At 42.3% G+C, this 23,061-nt stretch overlaps 1 protein-coding gene across 7 annotated transcripts in view; it reads left to right on the top strand.

Annotated features, from left to right (window-relative positions):
• Positions 1 to 53: 53 nt before the first annotated feature.
• Positions 54 to 23,061, top strand: part of LIN54 (lin-54 DREAM MuvB core complex component) — a 41,610-nt gene continuing 18,602 nt past the window's right edge. For 2 of the 7 annotated variants that reach the window (XM_027797603.2, XM_055712681.1), the window contains exons 1-3: positions 13,276 to 13,638; positions 16,068 to 16,795; positions 22,351 to 22,471. In XM_027797603.2, coding sequence (XP_027653404.1) covers positions 16,103 to 16,795; positions 22,351 to 22,471 — 814 coding nt within the window. In that variant the 5' untranslated portion in view covers positions 13,276 to 13,638; positions 16,068 to 16,102. Of the gene's footprint in view, positions 367 to 823; positions 949 to 13,273; positions 13,639 to 16,067; positions 16,796 to 22,350; positions 22,472 to 23,061 lie in introns of those variants that run through there. The other 5 variants (XM_055712673.1, XM_055712677.1, XM_055712665.1 and 2 more) reach the window with 5 other exon arrangements.

Here is a 23,061-nt window from a genome sequence, read left to right on the forward strand (position 1 = left end):
CCCCAGCGCGCGGCGAGGCTGGGTCCTCCTCCTGTGGCGCGCGCGGCCCCGGAAGCGGGCCGCCTGGCGCGGGGTGGGGCGGGCCCGGAAGCGCGGGGCGGGGCAGCGCGCGCGGGGCGCTGCGCCGGTGGTTGCCAGGGCGGCGCGGCGCAGTATTATGGGATGCGGCGGGGGAATGGCGCGGGGCGCGTGATTTTGAACAAACACGGCGGCTTCGTCGCGGGCGCTGCCGCCGCCGCGGCCGCCGGGCGCGGTAGCGGAGGAGAGGGGACCGGCGGCGGCGCGAGGCGCGGAGGGCGCGCGGCGACGGAGAAAGGTAGCGGCGACGGCGGAGGAGGAGGAGGAGGAAGAGCGCCCGCCCGCCCGGTGAGTGCGAGGGGCGGGAAAGCGTTAGAGGGAAGAAGGGGGCGCGGGCACGGCTCCGCTGGCCGGGAGCGAGCGGCGGAGCGCTGACAGCCGCCCGCCGCCGGGAAGGCGCAGGCCCGGCCCTGCTGGGTGCGCTCCCTGCGGCGGGGCGGGCTCCCGAGCGGCCCCGCCGACCTCCCCGGGCTTGCGGGGACAGCCGCGCCAGTCGCTCCGCCGCCGCCGGGGATGCCGGCTCGGCGGGTCTCGTAGCCGCTGCTCCCTGCGACCAGCTGCCCCTGCAGCTGCGGCGGGCCGGCGGCCAGGCTCCCTTTCGGAGCGGGGATGTGTGCGGGACGCGCCGCCGCCCCGCTCCTCGCCTGTCCGGAAGCGGCCGGGGTTTGGCGGCGGGACAGTTGGTGGGGTTGGGGGGGGGGGCGGTGGCGGGGCGGAGCGGCCGGGTGCTGCGGCGGGGGCAGGTGCGGCGGGGGCGGGCCGCTGGGGGCGGTGGTGACGGGGTGAAAATGGCGGATCTTTCGAAATACGGCGGCGGCCGCTGACGAAGCCCGGCGCCTCCCGACCGCCCCCGCGCCGCCCGCCGGTGAGGTGAGGCCCGGGGGGGGCGCGCGGGGGGAACGGCCGCCCTGCGCGGGGAGCGGCGGCCGGTGCCGCTGGGGCTCGGCGCGCCGGGCCTGGGCCCGGCTCCCTCGGGACAGCGCGTCCGGCGGTGGGGACCTCTCGGGGCCGGGCGGTCCCGGTCCCCCGGCCGTGCCGCGGCGGCGGGACGCGGCGGCAGCCGGGTTAGGCCTGGGGACGCTCTCTTCGCCCAACCCGCCGGCGCGGGCCGCTGGAGGGACCGGGCTGCCCCGCCAGGACCTGCCCGACTCGGTGCGGGGTGTCGCCGTCCCGCCTTTGTCTACGGGGACGCTCGCCGGGGCTCTGCCCCGCGGTGGGGGCGAGTGCCGCGCTTCCTTCGCTCGCCCGAGCGCCAGGGCGACCTGCGCCTGCCGCGTGCTGCCGGGCGGCCGCCCCGTGGGGAGGGGAATTTTCACCTGGACCGTCTATCGGGGTAGTCCCAGCTTCTCGCCTTGTCGCCTTGGCTTGTTATTGGTGTATTGGTGGTCAGGACGCCTTTGTGAATGACGTGTGGTTGTCACTTCGAAGCGTATCATGTAAAAATTACATAACGCTTGGTGTGGATGTTCCGAGTCCTGCGAAGCGCTGCGGGATGGAGAACGTGTGAAATCGGCCGCTGGAACGTAGTGTGCCCAGGAGGAAAGCTCTCTGATTTAAGATTTCAAGTGAAGAAAGAACAGATATTTAAATGGTATTTCATCAGATCATTCTGAACAGTTGATAGAAATATATTACAGCCATTGTAGAAAATACTGAATATACAAGAATAATTTGGAATTGTCTTTGCAATTTTTATATAAAGCTGACAGTACTTCTTTTGTTGGGAAATCCTTTTGTAAAATAAAATACATTAGATGGACTCATCTGTCTTTATTCTCCAAGTAATCCAGTTTACATATGTGTCAGCAAGCGGTAACTGTTGGTTACACGCCTTGTACAGGCTTGTGTCAACCTATAGAGAGACATACAGCAGTGTTGCTCTCTGTAGGCCAAGCACTCTCAAAGGCTGCCTTGAAGAGCATGTTAGAAAATACAGCCCAGCTTCTCAAAGTGGTTTAAAAGGTACTTCACACTTGTTGTAATGCAGTAAGCTTCAAAAGTTTGTTATGCAAGGTTGACTGTTCAGATTATGTATCAAGAACAACTTGCTGTTTTTTCGTTTGCTTATGCTTCTGTCATGTCCAAGCTCAAACAGTTTGTAACCGAATGCTCTGAATGGTTCGGCTTGAGTTCTCAAAAAGCTTTAAGTGGTTTCGGGTTGAGTCTCTGCTAACCACACTTAAATTTGAAGTGTGATGATGAAGAGTGTTGTCAGATTTTAGCTTTAGAGACATTTTACCTCATGCGTTGGATATCTTTTACTTTAGGTTTTGAAAAGCAGTAAAAGCCCCTTAGATTCTTTTCCCTTACATGTATTTGAAAAATGTCTCGTGGGAGGCAAAAAAAGAAGCAAGGTAGACTGGGGGGATGTGTTTAGATTTCTGCTTCAGCAACCAGCTGTGCTTCCTTACCTGTAGCTTGGTCTGCTTTTGCTTCATTGCCATTCCTGCGCTATAGGGGTAGCGCTTGCTCTCTTCACGTGCTGTTAGAAGTACATCTTCATGTCCTACAGATTTTGTATACTTACAGTGGTGGGATTCATAGAAAGTACCTAGGAGACAAACTCATGGTTGGTTGGACTTTTTTATTCTGAGCTGTAGGAGCTCCTGATAAGAAGTGGAAAACGTTCCTTGAACTCCCTGTTCAAGGGTTTGTATTTTACTTTACCAGGCCTTACATTTGAGAAGCTTGGTTTCCTCAGTTGCTTAGAAAACCAGTAAGCAGCATGTGGCTTTTGGTACAGCCTGTGGCTAGGCTTTCTCACTTGACAACATGAGAAAACATAAGTTTTTGTTGCACAGGCAAGAATGAGACTGCTGCAATAATCCCTTGATCAGTGATGGGGGTACATAGCTACATGAAGTGAGACATTCAGGTTTCTTGCGTTCCAGATCCAGATGTAGATTAGTGGCTCCTTAACTCTTCCAACTTGTGTGCCGTCCCCCTTCGGAAGCTGTACTTACGCAGCTGAATGTATTGCTAACCATGTGAGGGTTATGCCCTTAATTTTGGGCTCTGCTGTCATTTGAGTTCAAGGCACATACCAGATCCCCATCTCTATGATCTGGCTGAGTTTGGGGTTTCTTTTTATTCCTTTGGAGTAACAGCAGTTTCTCCTGTGGACTCAAGGAGCCTATCTAAGTGTTACGTTCCCATTTACTTTGGAGAAGATGTAGCTATGCACTGGTGTAATCCCATGAGTACCTGTTGCTGCTTTGCTGGTGAGAAGAATGGCTATATTCTTCCCTGGCAGCTTCTTCCTTTTCCATGCTTTCCCCTTCTCTTGTGCTTTGTAAGCTGTTAAGCAGCTACAGGTAGATCACAGTTCTACATTAGAGTACATTAATGAAGAACAAGACTGCTCTACATTAAAACTAAAGTGGCTTTTGTTCTAGGTTGGAATGAATCTGTACAAAATGGCCTGACATAGTCCAGTGTTCTGTCACTGTTCAAACAGTTGGTTTTATCTTCCCCTTGCCTCCATGCAGGGAGTATAAATGCCAAGCTGGGAGGGGAGGGAGGCTCCTGGGCTTCCCAAGCCCCCTGACTCAGCTGAATTTTTGGCTGTGGTGCAATTCCCTGGTGCTGTTCTGGTGCTCATAGACTTCGAACTGAGTTATCGCAGCCCACTGACCCACCAGAACTTGCTCACTGCTATGTGGAGTAGTTTTCTTCCTGGGTTGAACACCAGCATCAGCAGCATGGAGAAAGCGGGGCCCACAGTTCGGTTTGGATGGCCAGCTTTAACCCAGCTTGGTTCCTTCATCTGGGCTGCCCTTGCAGCTACACAAATATTTGCTACCACAAGGAGGAGGGGAAATGTTTGTGTGGAAATGAATGGGCAGATGCCGAAGGAGGATGGGAGAGCTTTAGCTGTAGTGCCGGCTTAATATGCACAGGGAATTGGAGTACAAGGAAAGTAATGCTGCTGGTCATGCACACAGTGGTCTAAGTAGCAAAGGATGCTATTTGAAATAATAGTGCAACAAAGATACTGCTAGGATGTTTTTCACAGTAAATCCTAAAAAATTGTAGCAGGTGCTTGATTTATTACTATGTAATTAGCAGTTCACAGATAAGGGTTTTTGGCTGTTGGTTTTCCTTTCAAAATTATTATAGAAGCTTAAATTACCCAGAACTTGCCAAGGGAAGAAGGATCTGCTCATAACTGGTATGTGGGCAAGTGGTTGGTTTGGGTATTTCTTTCTCCATTCATTCTTAAAAAGAAAACAACATGGCAGTGGTGGCACAAGCTGTCTTATTTCCTATTAAAGAAAAACAACAAAAAACCCCACACCAAAATCTTGTATAATATAAAACTTTTATGTCCGTATCACTTTAACTGTTACTTTAAACATATAGAAGTTGCTAATTTGTGTACCTCGCCCGTCCCTCCAATGTGTTGCATACGGTTGTATGTATGCTGTGTCACGTAGGGAGCATTCGCTTAACAGAATGTAGAGTAATGGGAAGGGAATGGCGTGCGTTGGTTGAGTGAATTGTGGTTGCCTTGGGAACTATTATTTTGAATTTTGCAACTATAGATGGTTAAATTTGTGGTGAAGAACACCTGATACTTTCTTGGTGTTCCTTGTAACTGATGAAAAAAGACTGGATACTTAGAGTAGTTGTGTATTCAGCATTTGATAAGGAGTAAGGTTGGGCTTTTTCCTTGCTGTAGTTAGACATTGGTGTTGTATTTGATAAATCTAGAACCACGATACTCTGGGAAGCATGTAGACAAACTGCCGTATCTTGTCATCTGTAGAGAATGAGAATGGCAAGTATTTTGTCTGTCTTAAAATGATTTGGTTTCACTCTGCTGTTACATGTGCAAACATGGTGAGTTTGCAGTCTTAAGTGATTAATTTTTTCACTTACCTTCTGTTAACTCTAGCTTTCTTATGCATTCATCATTTTTGTTGGTTTCATGACTTTTTTTTAAAGCAATCTCCTGGTTGGTTAGCTTAAACAAAAGACTGAAAAAATGTGGTGCTGAGTGATTCTGTAATTCTTTGCTTTACGACAAAACACATCTTTCCATTTTAGAGACGAAGTGTAAAGTGTCAGAGAGTAAGAAAATCGGGAATGCATAAAATGAATGACACTATTTTACCCATTATTGGAATGGTAGTGGAATTGAGGGATGGCACTTAATTAGGATAATTGTAGGTAAAGTAAGATCACATACGTGTGGTTGTGGTCTTTCATTTGATAATATGCCGGCAGTATGGGGTGAATCTTGGGTATACATATACTTCCGTGAAAGCTTTTCTAGCAAATGAAAGAGACCATGTCCAGTGTCAGGAGTTTAAGAACTGCATTTCCTGTTTTTCTTCACCATTGATCTTGGTGAATTTCAGTTACCTGGATTAGTTGGTGTGTGCTTGTATGTACTTGGCAGAAAGGGACTAAAGAACACAGCAAACAAGGAGATGAACTAGCATATTTGTTTTATTGTTATAAAATGACACAATAAAATTATTTGTCTCTCTTTCCCTGTCGATATCAACTTGGGCAAACAAGTGACCTTCACTTTCTTAACTGTGGATTGTTTCTGCTTTGCATGGGTAGGTGTTCTATAACACTTGCACTGTAAGCAGTCAAGAGTTTGTGGGAACTGTGAGCCTGTTTTTATGTAGTGAATTCAGTCTTTTCTTGAAATATGTTTCTTCTGTTTGCTGGGTTCATGTCTGGAACATTCAATGAAGAGGGGTTTTTTTCCACTTGCCAAGAGTAGTTCTGGTGCCAGTGCTGCTAACTTGCAGTGGCAAAGGGACCAACAAGGCTGTAGTCAATTTAGCACCTACAGTGATATTAGCAAAGGTCACTTCTGTTTCCTGTGAAGAAAAAAAAAAATCAAACAATTGGATACGGGCTATGAATTCTGCTGGGAGAAGCAGAAAATGTGAAAGAAGGAAGCTACTTGTGAATTTTTACCATTGCTTCTGGAACAACTAGAGTAACTAAGCACTCATTCTCTCTGTTGAATGGGTAGGTGAGTTTTGATATTATGTCAGCAAAAAGATGTAAGTTGAATAAAAAGCTTTGATAAGTTGGTTGTCTTGGATTCTTAACAAAAATTCTTAGTGACATTGTTATCATGAGTTGTTACATTTGCCTCTACTTCTAATATTTGTTTATGGCTGCAAAATAAGCTTTGTCTGTGGAAGAGAGTTATCTCTTAGCAGTCCAGATAATAAGAACCTAGACTACACCCAGCAGTGCAGATGCTATACAGTTTGGTACAAAGTCATCCCATAGTCACTTAAAAGTGATACTGCTGCTGCTCAGTTCATTTTGATATGTTGTAGTTTGATACAGAGCTGTTTAGCTGCGTGTCCTGAGCTGGATTCTGGGGGAACTTACTGAGAAAACCCTCTGATGCAGGTGCATTCAGCTCATTCTGGATATGTGGTGCTTTAACAGTGTAGCAAACACCTAGAGCAGCTGAGTCACAGCAGACAACCTGCTAAAGCTACAGGTTTGCTTTGATGTCCTGTCATCAACAACAAAACAACACTGTTAATTTCCAGTCCCCAAAGTTATGAATTGACAGTTGGCAAGAGCTTCTTCTGTGTACAGAGTTGTCTTAGATGTAGTAAAGAGGGAAGCTATGAGCTACGTGGTCTTGCAAAGTAAAAGAAGAAAATAGCCTTTTTCCATGGAGAAACACAATTAAGGTTTTGCATGTTATTATTTCCTCTCTTGCTAATTCTGAGAATGAGGTGAACCTTCTGGATTCATTTCAACTTGGACAGTGTAGTGGTAACTTGTCCAACTGATGGTAGAGTGTTTGCCATGGAAGTCAAATTGGAAAGGACATTCTATAAGGACAGAAGGGAGATGGATAGATTGAGCAGAATAGAGGGCGCATGCAAAGAACTCTTCATTCCAGGTGGCCTTGGTATGCTGTTTGGAATAAAGCATCTCCAGGGGTAGAGTAAGATACAGTAAATGTCTCTCTGGGTCGCTTTCAGGATATTGAAAACAAAGACTGTAAGAGATAATGTGTGGTCCTAGTCACTGATACGCTTCTTTTCTGGCTAGTCCTGTCTGTAAGGCTTTTTGTTGAGGGCATTTTTGGGGCGGTTGGGTTTTTTTGGTGGTTTGTGGTTGGCTTGTTTGTTTGTTTGTTTTGTGTGAGGTGTTTATGCAAAAGCTTAACTGTTGGCTTTCTTGTGTATGCCTAAACTTACTAGTTTGTGTTTCAGAAGCTCTTCAACCTTTTGTGTTATGATAAATGAGACTTCAGAGATCTGAGAAGCCTATGTTTGAAGTGGCCCATATGGTCCTGGAGCAGAGATTAAGATTTCACTGAAATTCCCATTTCTCCTATTTATCTCTTGACTCAAAATCTTTATGCAGAATTTCATTCCACAAAAGCCAGTCAGCTATTGCATAATCCTAGTTATTTAAATAAATTCTCCCCAAAAGGAATATGGAGATGCTTTATCTAGAGATTAAAGTGGGAGGGAGGGGGTAATAGTGTTTTTCGGCATCTGAACCCAAGTCACAGTTTGCCTGCAGGCTAGCTATTTATCTTCAGCTCAGTCCTTCTGCAAGTAAATATATTCTGTACTTGTTAAGTGTTGTCATGTTTAAGGCTGGTGGAGCTGCTGAAATCTGCAGCTAGAAGCATGTTTTTTGGCAAATCACTGCAATGTAACTGAGCTATTTTTGCTTTTCTTTCGATGCCTCATTGGACTCAAAAAATTAAGAAAGCCAACTTTGATTTCTAGGATAAGTTTAAAAAGCAATAGTGGCCATAACAACTTTCACTGCTGTCCAAATCTTGACAGCTACCCTGAAAGCATTACAGTTTATGGTGTCTAGATTTTTATCTGGTTTTCATCTCTGTGTTCTTCTAACTTTGAAAAGAATCATATGATTGCATAAGACGCACAAGGAATTAAGGTTTTTAGGGCAAAATGCTTTTTTGTGCCATTGTAGCATATTTTTAGAAATTAAATACCCCACTGAAATTGGGGGGGGGAAGTCAGGGGGTGGTGGTGTTTTGGTTAGAACGAAGTTCATGTGTTGTACCTTCTGACTGGGCAGTGCTGCTGAAGAATATGTTTAATGCACCACATAGTCATTGTGCTTCCTGATTTACAAAGACTCATAAAACTGGTAACTATTCTGTTGTGATGAACCTTTGCCCATAAATACAACTCTAAAATGCACTTTTGCTGAAATTGCTGGCAGCAAGCCTAATCTTAAAAGATGCCCAATACGATAATACTTGTTAAAAGTCTGTGGGGAGCTCGATACCAAGCCTACGATGGCAGTTGTCATGCGTGTTGTTTTTAAGTGTTCTTGGTGTGATATTGCTGTGTGTCTGAATTCTTCTGTAGCCCCACATTCAAGAGACACCTGGAATTTGAAAAGCAGTTTATTTCAAGCTATATTTAAAAGAAAAAATACATTTCTTGGACCTAGTGATAAGTACTCGGTACTCTTCACATCGGTTAAGTTACAGGGGCTTTTTCAGTCAAGCTAAGTTCACCACATATATTCATTTTAACTTCAGATTCCTAATGCTTTAATTTTGGCCTTCTAGACAGAAAATAATTTGAAACTATTTTGGGAGTTAGTTATTTTGGTCTCACCACAACGTTGATTGGATATGCTTCATTAAAGACTGAAAGGCCCAGGTATCTACAGACCCAAATGTTGATCGTTCATTGCAGTGAACACCTTCAGAATGTGCTTGATGATCATAAGGTCACTTGTTCAGGGTTTTTTTTTTTCAGCTTTTGTGCTACTGTATGTTGTGAAAATGGCTGAAACTGGCATGCAAACCAAGGGAAGGGTGGCGGAAGTGTTGTGATTTTTGGTTTCTATTTTATTTTTAGTTTGCATGAACCTCAGCTTGAAAGTAGAACATTGTTTCCAGTTTCAGAAACAGCTTTGAAGTGTTCTGCTGCAATGAATGTTATTTCCAGTTCTTTCCTGGAAAGTTGCTTTAAGTAAAGAGCATGCATTTGTTGATAATTAGAGCATAAATGGCTATCCTAATTCTGTGTTTCTACCTTCATAGCCTCGACATGCTAATCATTTGAAAAATACACTCATGTCTATGTTCTCTTACTTCTGCAGAACTTTGCACTGTTAGATTAGTGGGCAGCATTAGCATAATAGTAATGCCTTTGTTCTCCAGTGCAGTCTGGAATTTATTTATCACTGGCAAGGATTAGACCCTTAAAGGGTGCTAAGTTCTCAAGAAGCAGATTTATCATCAGCTTGCTGATCTTAGTCCATCCTCAGAATGATATGGAAGTTAAGTTTTCAGCTGTGAGCTGAATTGAGCCACAAATAGCAAACTCGAAGTGTCAACTGATGATTATGAGATGAGTATCTATGCAAATTTAAAATGTAGACATGGCTTGAAATGCAGACCAATATTAGTAAAATGGTATGGTTTTGTCCCCTTCTTAATGGACATTTAACTAGCATGTGAGAGCTAGGTAGCAAGTGTGAGCTGTGCATGGGAAAGTAATTTGACATTTAAGTGATTTTAATTTTCTAGACACTAATGATTCTGGGCGAGTGCTTGGAGTTTTGTTGGGTTTTTTCAGTAATACTACTAAGTACCTCACAATGGCTAGAATGTTTTTCCTTAATAATCTTGTTTTGTAACTGGCGGTACATTTGGGCAATGTAATATTTTCTTCTTGTGGTGAAAAGGGCATTGTCCAATCTGGAGTTACGTATCAGAGTGGTTTAGAATGCTGGTTTTCTAGTGAGCAGTACATTCATGTACCTGTAATGTAATTCAACCATTTACAATTTGTGACATGCTGCTTTCATCAAAAACTTGGCTATGGCTTTTTTCCCCTTTTTCTTTCTAACCTCTGGTTTGCTTGAAAGGTTCTCTGACTCATGGGGAATTTTGGTTATGTACTGTATCTAAGGTCTTTGTTACTTTGATAGTAAATTTGCTTTTGTACTCAGCGTGTGTAATTAATTTCTGTGGTAGCATGCTGTGATTCCTTGTACATGAGTATTAATTTTGATGTGAAGAAAACAGCTATAGGTCATAGAATAGCAGAGTTTTAAAGTGTATTTGTAGCAGTGGTTGTGGTGAAGGAAGATGCAGTCACTAAATCTTTGAGGGTGTGATCAATGGAAGATTTTTGTGGTGAAGGCAGTGTATTTCATATCAATAAGTTGGCAAAATGGTTCTGTTTTGAAGACAATAGGACGTGAATTTTTGAAAACTTAAGTAAAAGCCTTCTAATTTTTTTTTTACAGCATGTCTACAAAGAACATCTCTTTGTTAATCTGTATCTTTTTGGGTCATTGTTTTTCAGCTGTCCTTGTCAATATTTTATAACGTTACATGTCAGTGATAGCAGCATATTAACTGTTCCATGATTGAATAACTGCAAGGTGTTTCCCCCCCTCACCCCCAGTCGCAGGGACTGGAAGTCTAGGAAGCAGAATGGGACCAGTTGAAAGGATTGCTGATGCAGTGTTCCCACTGGATTGTACTTGGACCTCTGTTGTGGCAGCTTCCAACTACTTGAGGCCTGGTAATTTTAAACTGTTTGATCTCTAAGTATTAAGACCCAAAAAGTTGGATTTCTTTCAGCTCAGCAGCCTTCTGGAGTTTACATATCACCACTACTGGACAGGCCAGATAAGCAGAAGCTGAAAAATTTGAAAAGCATTTGAGCACCTGAACTTTGCATGTGGCTGACAGCATCTCATGCTTCTTGGATAAATCAAAGATCCATGCTGTATTTCTTCTACTTCCTCCTGCCTTTGCCTTTGTTCTGATGAATGGATTTAGGAATAAAATAAATTACTATGTTTTTTAAACCTTTACTAGTTAAGAGAAATAGACTGATTTTATGAATATAACTTCATATGAATATTTTGAGATTTTTTACTTTTAAAATCCTCAAATTTGAGCCATAGCCTGGCAACAGTCAGTTGCTCAACCTTTATTCAAAAGAGAAGTTATAATGTTCTCACGTTTTTGTCTTAGCAAAGGAAATGCCAGATGTTATCCCTTCTGTATTGGATAGTTGATGATACTGTGTTCTTGTTTTTTCCCTCCACATCTGCATTTAGAGTCCATTGTGCTTGCAGTGAATAATTACTTGTTTGGTGGTCCACTTTTACTTTTCTGCTATTTATCTGACCCTAGTTTCCAGCCTTATTCCCTCCGCCTGGTTTAGTAAATCCCTTGAGGGATACTGCAACTATTGGTGTTTTCCCTTAAACTTTGAAAATTATTAGACAGGCACCTTGATTCTCTTAAAAGCTAGTAATATCTAAACTTTATTGATCCTCAGAAAAAAAACCTGGCCTTTTGCAGTACCAAGGGTGGGTGGAGATGCTAGTAAGTCTCTTAATCCAAATAATTCTGGTTTTCTGTTTCTTGGGAGCTGCAAAACTGTATCTTATGTTATGTCCCTCAGGAAAATGGTAATAATTAATATATGGTCCTGTTTCTGTGTTCTTGTGGCTAGCCATAGTAACTAGTTTCACATACACATGTCCATGTGACTTGTCTCCTGGATAATCACACCAGCAGTGACCTCTTGAGGACTGGGATTTCTTGTGGTGTTTCAGCATTCCTCTTCATACTTCTTTCTAAGGACTTTTACAGTTCCTGCCTCAGGAAGTTGAAAGTATTTGCCCTTGCTCTAGCACTTAGTAATGCTATGTTTAGGTGCGTGCATCTCTCCCAGCTTTTTACAAAGAACTACTAGTTGCTGTATCTGGCCAAGATACTTGGTTTCAGTTAGCATTTGCTTAGCATGCAGCAACAGTTACTGATTCCCAAGAGAATCCCTGTTCTTTTGGGGGCTATGTTGGACTTTGTGCCTTTATGAAGCTTTTGATTTTGGGATAGGGTTTTTTTGTAAGTCAAGATAGATACTCTTGCAAAAGCTGTTACTGATTTGATTTCCCTATTTTCTAGTGAAAGTGACACTTCAGAATTTAGTTTAAAACTAAAATTGCCAATGACTCAAGGCAGGTCTGGCCAATGTTCTTAAACCTGTCAAGTTATACCAGAGTCTTCCTATGGCTAAGCGCTACCAGGCCTGTACTGGGTACTGAGAATGGGAAGGGGACTGCCAGTGGGGCCACAACTGGTGACAAGTCCCTCAGACCGCCACTTCATTTTGATGACCTTGCTCACATGCAACACCATCCCAGGACATCCTATCAAGTTGGTTTCAGCAGCCTTATTTCTGAGTAATCTGAATTTCCCAGCAGTTGTCCTTGCAGTACATAGCCTTCCTGATGATTCTGTAACATATCCTCCTGTAAATGCTGCTCTGAAACTGCTCCTGGTTGCAGACTGAGAGGTTAAAGATTGTTAGTGAAATGCAGGCATTTCTGGAGATGTAATAAGATGCAGTTAGTTTCTGTAAAATACAGGCATTGTTATGTCTTGCAATGTGTTTACTTTTTTGCAGGTCAACCTGCTTAAATATTGATTCTTTTGATTTTCCTGTTTAGTGTGGCTGCTTTGCATGCTTTATCAACAAAAGGTGTTGATGTAATTGATCTCAGCACTTTAACAATGTTAGTTTCTGTCACTAGTATGTCAGTGCAGAATCTTTAAGAGAAGGAAGAAAACAGATCAAAGTTCACAGGTACCTGTCAGACATCAGTTCTGTATTTTTGCCAACAATGATGGCGTTCTTTAGCCTCTTCCTTATAAATTCCTCTTACCCTTTATGACATTGTATACATTATATATTTTTTTGTGAATATCAAATGTAGAGATCTGTGCTGTGGGTAAGTTGATGAGGTGGTTCACTCAAGATGAACTTCTATTCCTGTCCTCCTAACAGTACTCAGCATTTTTCAGAGTTGTTGCTCCAAGACTCTGCTGATGGTATGCTTTAGTCCCTGCTTTTTTTTAATATGTTTTTGGCTGGTTTGGTGTCCTGAGCTTTTTCTAAACAAATCTTCACTATGTGAATTTACTCTTGAGCTTTTAATTTAGCTGTATGGTTGTGTTGTAGGCTAAAATATTCTATTTAGTAGTCTGATCCTGGAATTTTTTTATGGAGTTCCCCAGTCTGATAGTGTGCTTACATACTTCCTTGGGTTAAATTGTTTTTTCTTCAGGTTTTGAGCTAAATAAGGGTAAACACTTACTGATGTATCTGGGGGGGGGGGGGGGGGGGGGGGGGTGTTGTAGGTACAGCCCTTGCATTACCAAGTGACTCAAAGCCTAATTGCTGAAGTGAATGAAATTTTCAAGTCATCTTAAATAGTTAAAGTAATTCTCTACCCTGTCTTGAGTATCTCAAAGCTGTTAGAATCTTAACATGCTTTTACTGTTGGAAATCACTTTAATAGCGGAGCTGGAAAAATGGAAACAGCACATGTTTATTTTTTCTAATGCTTTTATACCAAACAGCTGGACTTCTGAGAAATTCTGGCTAAGTACCTAGGAGTAAAATCTGCAGGGATGTTGAAGCAGCCTTTGATGACAGCAGTTTCTGGAATAGCTAGGATGAGATTTTCCTTATTGCATTTCATCTATTTCAGTCATATCCAATAAGCAATGAAGACATAGAACAGGTAGGTTGTGTTGTGGTTCTTTTCTTGCTGTTGTTGATGGCTCTAGCCTGAATACATTAATGCAAGCCTACTGTAAAATGATGAGACCTAATTGTAAAACCTTCCAATGTGATGGCCATAAACTATTAATCCAGTAAGGAAGCATAATGTTTATTTTAACTTGTCAGTTTCTGATTCCAGACTTGATGTATTTCTTTTCCTTCTGCATGCTGACTTAAAAGTGGTTTGTTGGTTGTTATCCTTTCAACTAGATATAGGTATTTAATAAATATTTACTGCTTTGTAACATAACCTAATGGTAAGAATGAAGAATATAAATAACGAACTGTGTAACTAAAGTATATGTAAATGCTTTATGGTCATACTGTTAAAAGATACTAAGAATGACCTTTCTTTTAGGGAATAACACATACAGATGCAAGCCAAAAGCAAGTAACTTAAAATTATTTGTCATTACTGAATGGTGATTTTTCCCTTCTTTTCAAACATTGAGGCAATCGTAATTTGGATTGCACTTGATCCTAGGAGTCAAACTGCTGGATGCAAGCCCCTTGTGCTTGTCAGTATAGAACAGGATGGTGAGGTGTGTGTTGCTTTTTTTGTGATGGTGTGGGGTTGTTTGTCTGAAATAGTTAAAATCTATAAGATCTAAGATGCAAGCCCATGCAGGTTGATGAGGAGATGAGAAAGTGACACAGTTCAGGAGATCTGTTGGCTTTAACATATGCTGAAACAGTCCGCTTTTACTAATCTGATTTTTGTGTAATCTTGTATTTTGTATATGCAGTCAACCAATTGGACTTTAAGACAGCAATGCAATACTGTTACTAATGTGTCCTTAGGAGTAAGCTGTTTTGTCTAGTGCTAATTACCAGGGCTGACATCACAGTAAGCTGTACTGGTATTGCTTTGGGAGAAATGCTTTCCAAAGGAGGTATTTCTGGCAGTGACATCAGATAACTTGGTATCTTTAAGTGCCTGCCAATAAGTTGAGCTCTGTGTGTGTTTGACCGTCTGTCATCTGAACAGGTTCTGTCACAGCTTGGGCTTCTTGAGTGTTATGGCAGTTTGATATGCCTTGTGCTCTGAGGTGAGGGGGATCAGCATGGCACCCTTCACAATCAGGAAGCCATGGACTGCTCCAACAGAGCCTCCTGAGCTTGGCGGGGAAACTGGGTAGATTATAGTAGGATTTTCTTCCCTATCCTTCTACCTTACAAGCAAAATGCAGCTGTCCTGTAGTTTGGTGTTGCGCAAAATGGAACCACAACGACTCCAGAGGAATCTATTTCACCTTGGCATTTGGGCGCTGGTTTTGTGGCATGATTCCTTAATTATGAATGTTGCTTAGTATGAATAACTCAGCTCTTTTTTTTTTTCTAGCAAGTAGGAAATTGAAGAGGACAAGATCCTTTCAAATTCAGCTTATGAGTACTCAGGGGCATACTCGCCCATCCAGTTCCCAAGCATGCTGATTCAGTCAGCAAGTGGGGAAAATGCCTTATGAAGCTGATCAGTCTTCAGCTTCTGAGAGCGATATAGATTCGGTGGGAATGGTAGACGAGACAATTCCCAGCAATGTATTTAAGGTTTCTCAAGTGACCGGTGACTCTGGCCTTGAATCTCACTGTATTATTATTTTTTTTAATACGAATCGGTTGCTCTTACTAGGCAGCTTAAAATATTCTATTTCAGATGGGGTGTTTCATGTTTAGAACATGCTTCAAATTAATCATGAATTTGGGCATTATATTTTCTTGTGAGTATTGAGGGGGGGAGAAAGGTTGAGCTACTCTTTTCACAGCCAGCATAGAGGAATTGTCTGCCTAATTGGAAGGGCAGGGCTTTGGCATGGTCCTGGGGTAGGTGGGCTGTTGATTGAGCTTGTGGGATTGATAAAGCCCATCACTAGACAGCTGTTTGTTTTTCTGAGATTTCAAAAATAAGGATTTGGCAAAGATGAACCCCTGTTACATCTGGTACAGATAACAAGTCTCTTGAGGCAAGATAACCTGCTAATCAATGTTGACATGTATGAGAAAAGCCATTATTGTCTGTTGGATATTTAAAGCTGTTTAACTCCTGCTTTATATTTCAGTAAGCTTAAATGTCTGTGAACAAGGTGGCTGTGTCTTGGGAAGGAAACACTGCTTCTTTGTGTACTGTGTTGTCAAGAGTGGACTGGTAATACACAGCAAGTCAGTGTCTTGATTTGATGTCACTGGATGATATAAATTCTTACTGAGAGTAAATTCAGCTTAATATGTTATGTTTTGATAAATTTTTTTGTGCTATCCCTTCTGTGCATGCACAATACCTTCAACCTAAAAAAAAATCTGCTGCTGTATTTTCTTTTTTGGTAATATTATTCATAAAAACTTTGAAAATGTGTGTTTTCTGGAAGCCAATAACTTTTTAAAATATTGCAGTACCTGCTCCGGTCATCACTGCCACAACTGCTAAAATGGAGGTGGTTTCAGCAGAAGTCAACAGCTTGCTCCCTGAGGAAATAATGGACACTGGTATAACCCTGGTGGAAGATGACAGCATCGAGGCAGTTATTGTGTCGTCGCCGATCGGAGATTCGATTCCCATGGAAACAGAACTGGAAGAAATAGTGAACATAAGCACCACCAGCAACTCCTCAGCTACAACTACGGCCGCAGTCACCACAGAACCACTTACTGCACCCAGCAATCACTCAGGCGATGCAGCAGTGAACACCACAACCCCAAAAACTGATGCAAATGCAGTTGTAAAGCCTACTTTTCCAAGTGGTCTCCATAAACTTGGTGCCCAGACCCCTGTCACTATATCGGCCAATCAAATTATTCTGAACAAGACCGCCGATATTAAAATAGGCAATCAGAGTATTAAACCGGATGGACAAAAGCTTATTGTAACAACTTTGGGCAAGTCTGGCCAGCCTATTGTGTTAGCATTACCCCACAGCCAGCTCCCGCAGGCGCAGAAGGCCACGTCCCAAGCCCAAGGCGGAGACTCCAAGGTACAAGGCCAGCAGATCAAGGTTGTTATCGGAGGTCGGTCAGAAGTGAAACCTGTAGTTGGTGTCTCAGCTTTGACACAAGGAAGTCAGCTGATAAACACTGCGGCCCAGCCTTCTGTTTTGCAGACCCAGCAATTAAAAACAGTACAGGTAAAGTGAGTGTATACTGATGAAACATCTTAAAAACAGTTTTGTTGCTGCAACAGTTGTCCCTTTTCTTCACTGATAGACACACGGTTGCTTTCAGCCTTTGCATTTATTCTTTGTGTTAAAAAACAGAATGCTGCTCCTAGCCCATGCTTTCATCTGTGGATGCATTTACCACTTTATGCCCTTTACCTCTAGCTACTGTCTAGAAACCTAAAATTTGCCTCAGAGAAAGCGAGCTATTAAAATTCAGTAAATTGAAGAGAATCTTCCCATTATTTTCATTTTATAAAAATAAATCCTACATGCTTTCAGGAAGATGGAATTGAACTCTCTGTGCCTATTGTTCTTAATTCAAAGTGTATGCTGCCTTACTCTTTTACGAAAGAGTGGCTTCTGCCTATTACATTTAGTTTGTTTAAATAAAGTCTGTGGAAAAAAAACCTTCGAGAATTTGAAAAAGAACGACAGTCATGGTTTAACCGTAGCTCGTAAAGGTGTATCTTGTCTGCCTCAAATCTACTTAAGCTTGTTGATAGATACTGATAGACTAGACAGGAATGTAAGCTGGACACTTAAAAAACCTGAACAAGGTTTTGTTCCTGTTCTGTGGCATGGATCTTGAGGTATTTGAAACCACAGAGAATCTACTGGGGTCTGAAAATCTGTTGAAAAGACTTGGGTTATGACCCAAAGGGTCTGATTTTTTTCATTTGCTGTATGGCAGAACAAAATGTGAGTGACTTCGTTCTAGTTGGCAGTGAGGCAGAAATAAGACCTCATTAAAGTGAAGGAAAAGTAGAACTCAATGCAGGTTATGATGTGAAAATATTTATTTTACAGTCTAAATTGAACGAGAAATTAAACTCTAAGCTAATAAAAATTAATTTGCTGCACATGGCAAATTAAAAAATTTTAAGCATGTTATTAGCTGAATGGTAAGCTCTCTGACTAGTATTTCATGGCAAGCATATGTGAGCAACTCTCACGACTGTTTTAAAGCTGCAGATGATCCCTGCACTGATTTCTGCTTTTTCCTTGTTTGTTGCTACATCATACCCGTGGAAAACATGTTTAATAATGGCTGTTTGAAACATACCCATTTTCTTAAGCGGCTTTTATTTTTGTACCTTGATCATTAATGATATGGTTTTGTCATTATAGCTTTCAAAAAAGCTTCTGCCCTTGACTCAGCATAGGAACGTTTGAGTGAATTAGTTCTTGATACTTGGCTTCAATTACTGCAAAGTGACAGAGGAAACTGAGGAGAGTGATGTGCTCTTGAGTGCATGAGATGACCTGTGCCATCAGTGACTGAAACACAGTGCTGCGGTGATTGACCTCTGCTGTTTCTCATTAGGAATTCTGCAGGTTTCTTAACAGAAGCAGTTACAAAGTCACTTGCATCCATTTGTAAATACAGTTAATTGCAGTTTGAGTATATTTTTCTTGTGGTCTCTTTTTATTAAGTCTTTGCTTCCATTTGCAAAACAGATTGAATTGTTAACACCTTTTTTTCTATAAGGAGAGGAGGAAGCACAAATGAAAAGCAAGGCAGCAATGTTCAGTTAGTATCCAATACTGCAGAGAAGATTACATTAGCACTTCCCAGACAGTGCTTTTCCCTTTAGAGTAGCGGAGGGATATATGAGGCTAGGCGAGAGATTCATGGTCTACCCTATCATGAATGACAGGGGAGTTAACCCATGCCTGGAGTCTCTGGCTTAGAAAATGAAGTCATGCATTTACCCCATCGTCTTGAACAAGCCTCTTAGCCTTTCAGTGAGTAGAAAAGGAAGCTGTGAATGCCACCCTGCCTCCCAAGGGTCTTGTGTAGCTTATCTCTTGTGGCTTTGTGAATCAGGTATTTCACATGTAAAGGCAGCACAGCAGTTTGACTTGGTACCGAGAAGTGAATTGGTAAAAGATTAGATGACAAAGAGCGCTCATCAGTTCTCCTTACATCCTCCCTGTCCTAGGGGCTTTGCAGGTCATTGGAAAAATTCAGTTAGCTTTGCAGTAATCTTAATTGTGACATTTGAAATCTCAGCACTTGAGAAAGGGCATAATGGATAGAGCAAAATGTTCCTTGGAATCCTGACTGCAGTTTTAGAGGTATGAGGCTGTGAGGTGTAAAATGTGGCAGGACCTTGGGCTTAATCTATGTCCAGAGGATTGTACTGTCCATTGGCAGCTTGTCTGATTTAGTTGAAAACACTTCCCAGGATGTGTGGACAAAACTACTAGGCAAGTGCATCTGCTTTCAGGTTGTGGGTCTTGTCCGTGTACAGGCTTAAAAACAGTGATGTGCTTACTGGTGTACTGCTTCAGTCCAAGTGCATTAAGCAAGGGTTTGGCCTTGCAGAGGACTCTCAACCAGATGTCCAGACCTGTTGTCATTGCTGTCACTAAGCTAGTCTAACTTGAACTTCTCCTGATGTGGTAACTGGCTTTGTGTTTCAGCAAATAAATCTGTGTGTCCATAGCATTGTTGCTGCCATGGCAAGACAACTGCTAAGCCATCATTGTGGCTTCATCTCATCGTGGAGAAGTGACCTCATGCACTCCCTAACCTCAGAGCAAACTCTCATTCCAAGCTCAGTTTCTTCATCTTCTCTGAAGTACGCTGTTCTCCTCTTCTGTTTCTAGAGTCCCTGATTTTTCATTTTATGCCAAATATGAATTACATAGGGTGTGGCTACATGGACAAGCTCCCATGAGGTCCTCTAGGGAGTGGATTTTTATAGTATGTTAGCTCCTTTGTGGTAGCTGACTATGTGGGTATTCAGTCCTGCAGTAAATGCAAGGTATGTATGTGCTTTTTTCTATATGTATGGAACACTGTTTGACCACTGAAAACAAAGTCTGGCTGTAGAAACTTGCCTGTTCATCTTGTTTACTGGAGAGTGATTGGAAAGACACTAATTGACCTTTTAAATAGCAATGCAGATAAATCTGTCTACTTCCGTAGGGGGAAGAAGGTTGGTGTGTGCCTCTAAATACCATAATTTTCTTGTGGAAGAGCTTGTTGCCCCAGGAAATATTTTTCACTTTATTTCTAAGTAACTCGCAGGGAGCGTGCTTAGTTTACACAGTCAGAGGAATAACATTAAGCTTCTTGTAATTAGTACAGGCCATGGCAGAGTGCTCTGGAGAACTTGCTCTTTCTGAAGCATCAAAGGGGCAGTCTGTCATGTTGACTGTTTTCTCTGGCTTCTCCAGTCTCTTCTGAAATGGGTAGCAAGTTTCTCACCGATAACTAGAAGGCTCTCACTTCTAGATGCCTAGAAGATGGCTAGGGTTATCAATTCTAGTGGCAAAGACTAGAGTGGCAAAAACAGGAGTTCATGGCGTGCACTTGGGGGCCAAGGGCTGTTCCTCACCTATAATCAACCATGTTTGAGTTTTGCTGTGTTTCCTAAGCCCTGAGGGATTTCACTCATTTGTTAGATGACTTTCATAGAGAAAAAGTTCACCTGAAAAGCAAGGGGGAGTTTATCAGTAGAGGATATTGTAAGTTGAGGCTGAGGGAAGCAGGGCTACTTGCATTGACCAGCTATAGTTTTGGGATTTTTACGGTTTTTCTGAAATACTTCATGCTGACAGGTAGCTAGTATTTTATATGTATTCATGTAAGTCATTTAAGCATGCTTATTGACTGTTGCTGGGAAATGACTGCTGTTGTCCAGAGCTGGCTGTTCCTGCTGGATGGTGATCATGTTCTGAGCCAGACTTTGCCCTCGCTTCAGAGTAAAAGCAATAGCAGTTCAGTTACAGTAATACCTTATGGCAGGATAAGATTAATTTCAGCAGAATGGAAAGCTCAAATCAGGCAGACGAAGTTTGGGGCATTTATCAGAAATTAAAAGATGTGCAAATTTACAAAAATAATAAGATACATTACAGATAAAATGCCTGCTCGTCTATCAGCTTGTATGTGCTAAGAGAACTGAATCCCTGAGGTGTTAAAATGACTTTGAGTTGAATTTGTCAACTGGGATATGAATGAAGTTTTCTTCTTCAAACAACTTAATGTTTCAAATGAGGTCTGTTTTCTGGCACTGCCCGGTGTCAGTGTCGCTCGTTCCTGGCTTTCCTTGGCTAGGCACAGCTCAGGCACGAAGGCTGGAGTCTGTGTGCCATAGCAGGGGGGCTCTGGTGTCCCCAGCCGTGTGTGTGTGCTGCTGGAAGCTGGAACAGCCTCATGTGTGTGCTTTTTGCAGGGCAGCTGGGGAATTCGTTAGGTGCTGCTGAATATTTCAGATGTTTTGGTGTTACTCTACTGTAAAGGAGGTGTTTTCAGTCAGCAAATTCTATAAATAGGGTTTTGTGTAGGAAACCATAACATCCAGCCTACTCAATTGCTTCATCTAAGTACTCGTAACTTTCTCAGGCTGTTAAAAGTAGCTGTCATCTCTGTATCTTTGCATGTCAGTCAGATTTCTCCAGCGAACTGCTTGAGTAGCAAAAGTGGCTCCCCACAGAGACGCTAATGTCATGACTTCGATGTGGCTGGAGTTGGTAGCTGGTGCCCAGGGGATGTGGCTGGGGGTGTGTGCGGAGGAGAGGCAGCATGGGCCTGACCTGTGGGGTGGGTAAGTGTAAGGACTTCATTAATGTCTTGCAGTGTGCTCTTTTGGACTCGGGGAAGATCTTAGACATAGTCCACATCTGTAGGCAGCCTCTGCAATCAACAGGCTTAAATAGTCTTTAAAAGAAGTCAGCCTCTTAATTGAACTATTTACCAGCTGGATGCTGATGTGTAGGAGCTATTAGGATAAATACATCTGGTAGTTAACTTCTGTCAGTATGGAAAAGGGGAAAAAGGCTTGTTTAAGATTTTAAGACTATAAAACCCTGCTTATAAAGATTTCAAGTTTATCAGTGTCGTAAAGGTGCACATGTATGTTTCTGGTCCAGCTGTGTTTTCAGAGGCTGGATCATGGAAGGAAGAAAAGACTCCTTTGGGCCTGGATGTAGCAAACTGATTTCTTCCTGGCTAGTGTGTACCCAAAACTTCCAGGGACTGATGATCCACCTACTTTTTGAGAACTGTGGCAGAAAGCTCTTTCCCCATTTGCAGGATAAAAGCATGCTGCTATGTCAAGAGTAGGTCAAGAGATATTTCAGAGTAGTAGTTGCTACATTTAAATCACTGGAGGAACACAGTGTGTCCCAATTGGCTGGAAAAGATCTAACCTTTTTTAAAGCTTCAGATATTGAGAGCTCTGGGTTTAATTCTAACATTTTGATCTAGACCTAACAGCATGTAAGAAATAATTATAGCATCTTGAGGATGAGGTATGTTTGCACAGAGAGATATCTTACAAAAAAAGCTGTAAGGGATTTGGCTATCCTGCTTTGGTGGTTAGTTTTCTAAGTGGCATGGATGATATCCTAGTTCTCTCCATAGAGAGAAATTGAGATGAAATGTGAGAAGCAATTATTCTTCTGATTATCTGTGCGAGTATTGCCCTTTTTCTAACATATTTAACAATACGATAATTTAGATCAAAAATGCTCAAGTTACTTTAGATCTCTTTTCCTCCATCTTTCAGATTGCGAAGAAGACCCGAACCCCAACTTCTGGCCCTGTGATCACCAAGCTGATCTTTGCAAAACCGATTAATAGCAAAGCTGTTACAGGGCAGACCACTCAAGTGTCACCAGTCATTGCAGGTTGTACTACTTTGACTTGTTTTGCTTTATCATTTTTTAAAGGCTGTTCAAAGAGATGATGATTGTAGAGATCTTTTGGTCTTGATGATTTTACTGTAGTTTCTGTTGAAGTACCTCAAGCAATTGGAAAAATAAATCAGAGTATTTTGTGGGTGGAAGCAGATAAATGCAGTTGTTGGTACCTTTACACAGTGTTTGTTTAGAACTATATTTGTGGTGGTAGAGTTTGATCATTTTGCTTTTACTGTAAGATGATTTTGCTCTCTGGATTTTGGTGAGGAGGAAAAAAACCACCTCACAGCCAGAGAAAAGGCTGCTTGATAAACAGAAAGTATTTGTAGATACATTATATAAATACACAGGGGGAAAAGGAGACACATGCTCTTCTATTACTTTAATCTGCTTACAGCTGGACAATTGAATACATGCAAATAACAGGAAAAATGCTTGAGTAACAAGTGAATAAAGCTGTGTTGTTTCTGTTAAGTTGCTCACTTCAAAAATAAGCATCACAAAAAAGTAATTAAGGCAAATATGAAAGGGTTTGTGTCTTTGGAAAACAAATCTGTTTGTGTCCTTTAAACAACAGA

This window comes from Falco cherrug, chromosome 1 (assembly GCF_023634085.1).
Source record: "Falco cherrug isolate bFalChe1 chromosome 1, bFalChe1.pri, whole genome shotgun sequence".
Classification (NCBI taxonomy): Eukaryota; Metazoa; Chordata; class Aves; order Falconiformes; family Falconidae; genus Falco; species Falco cherrug.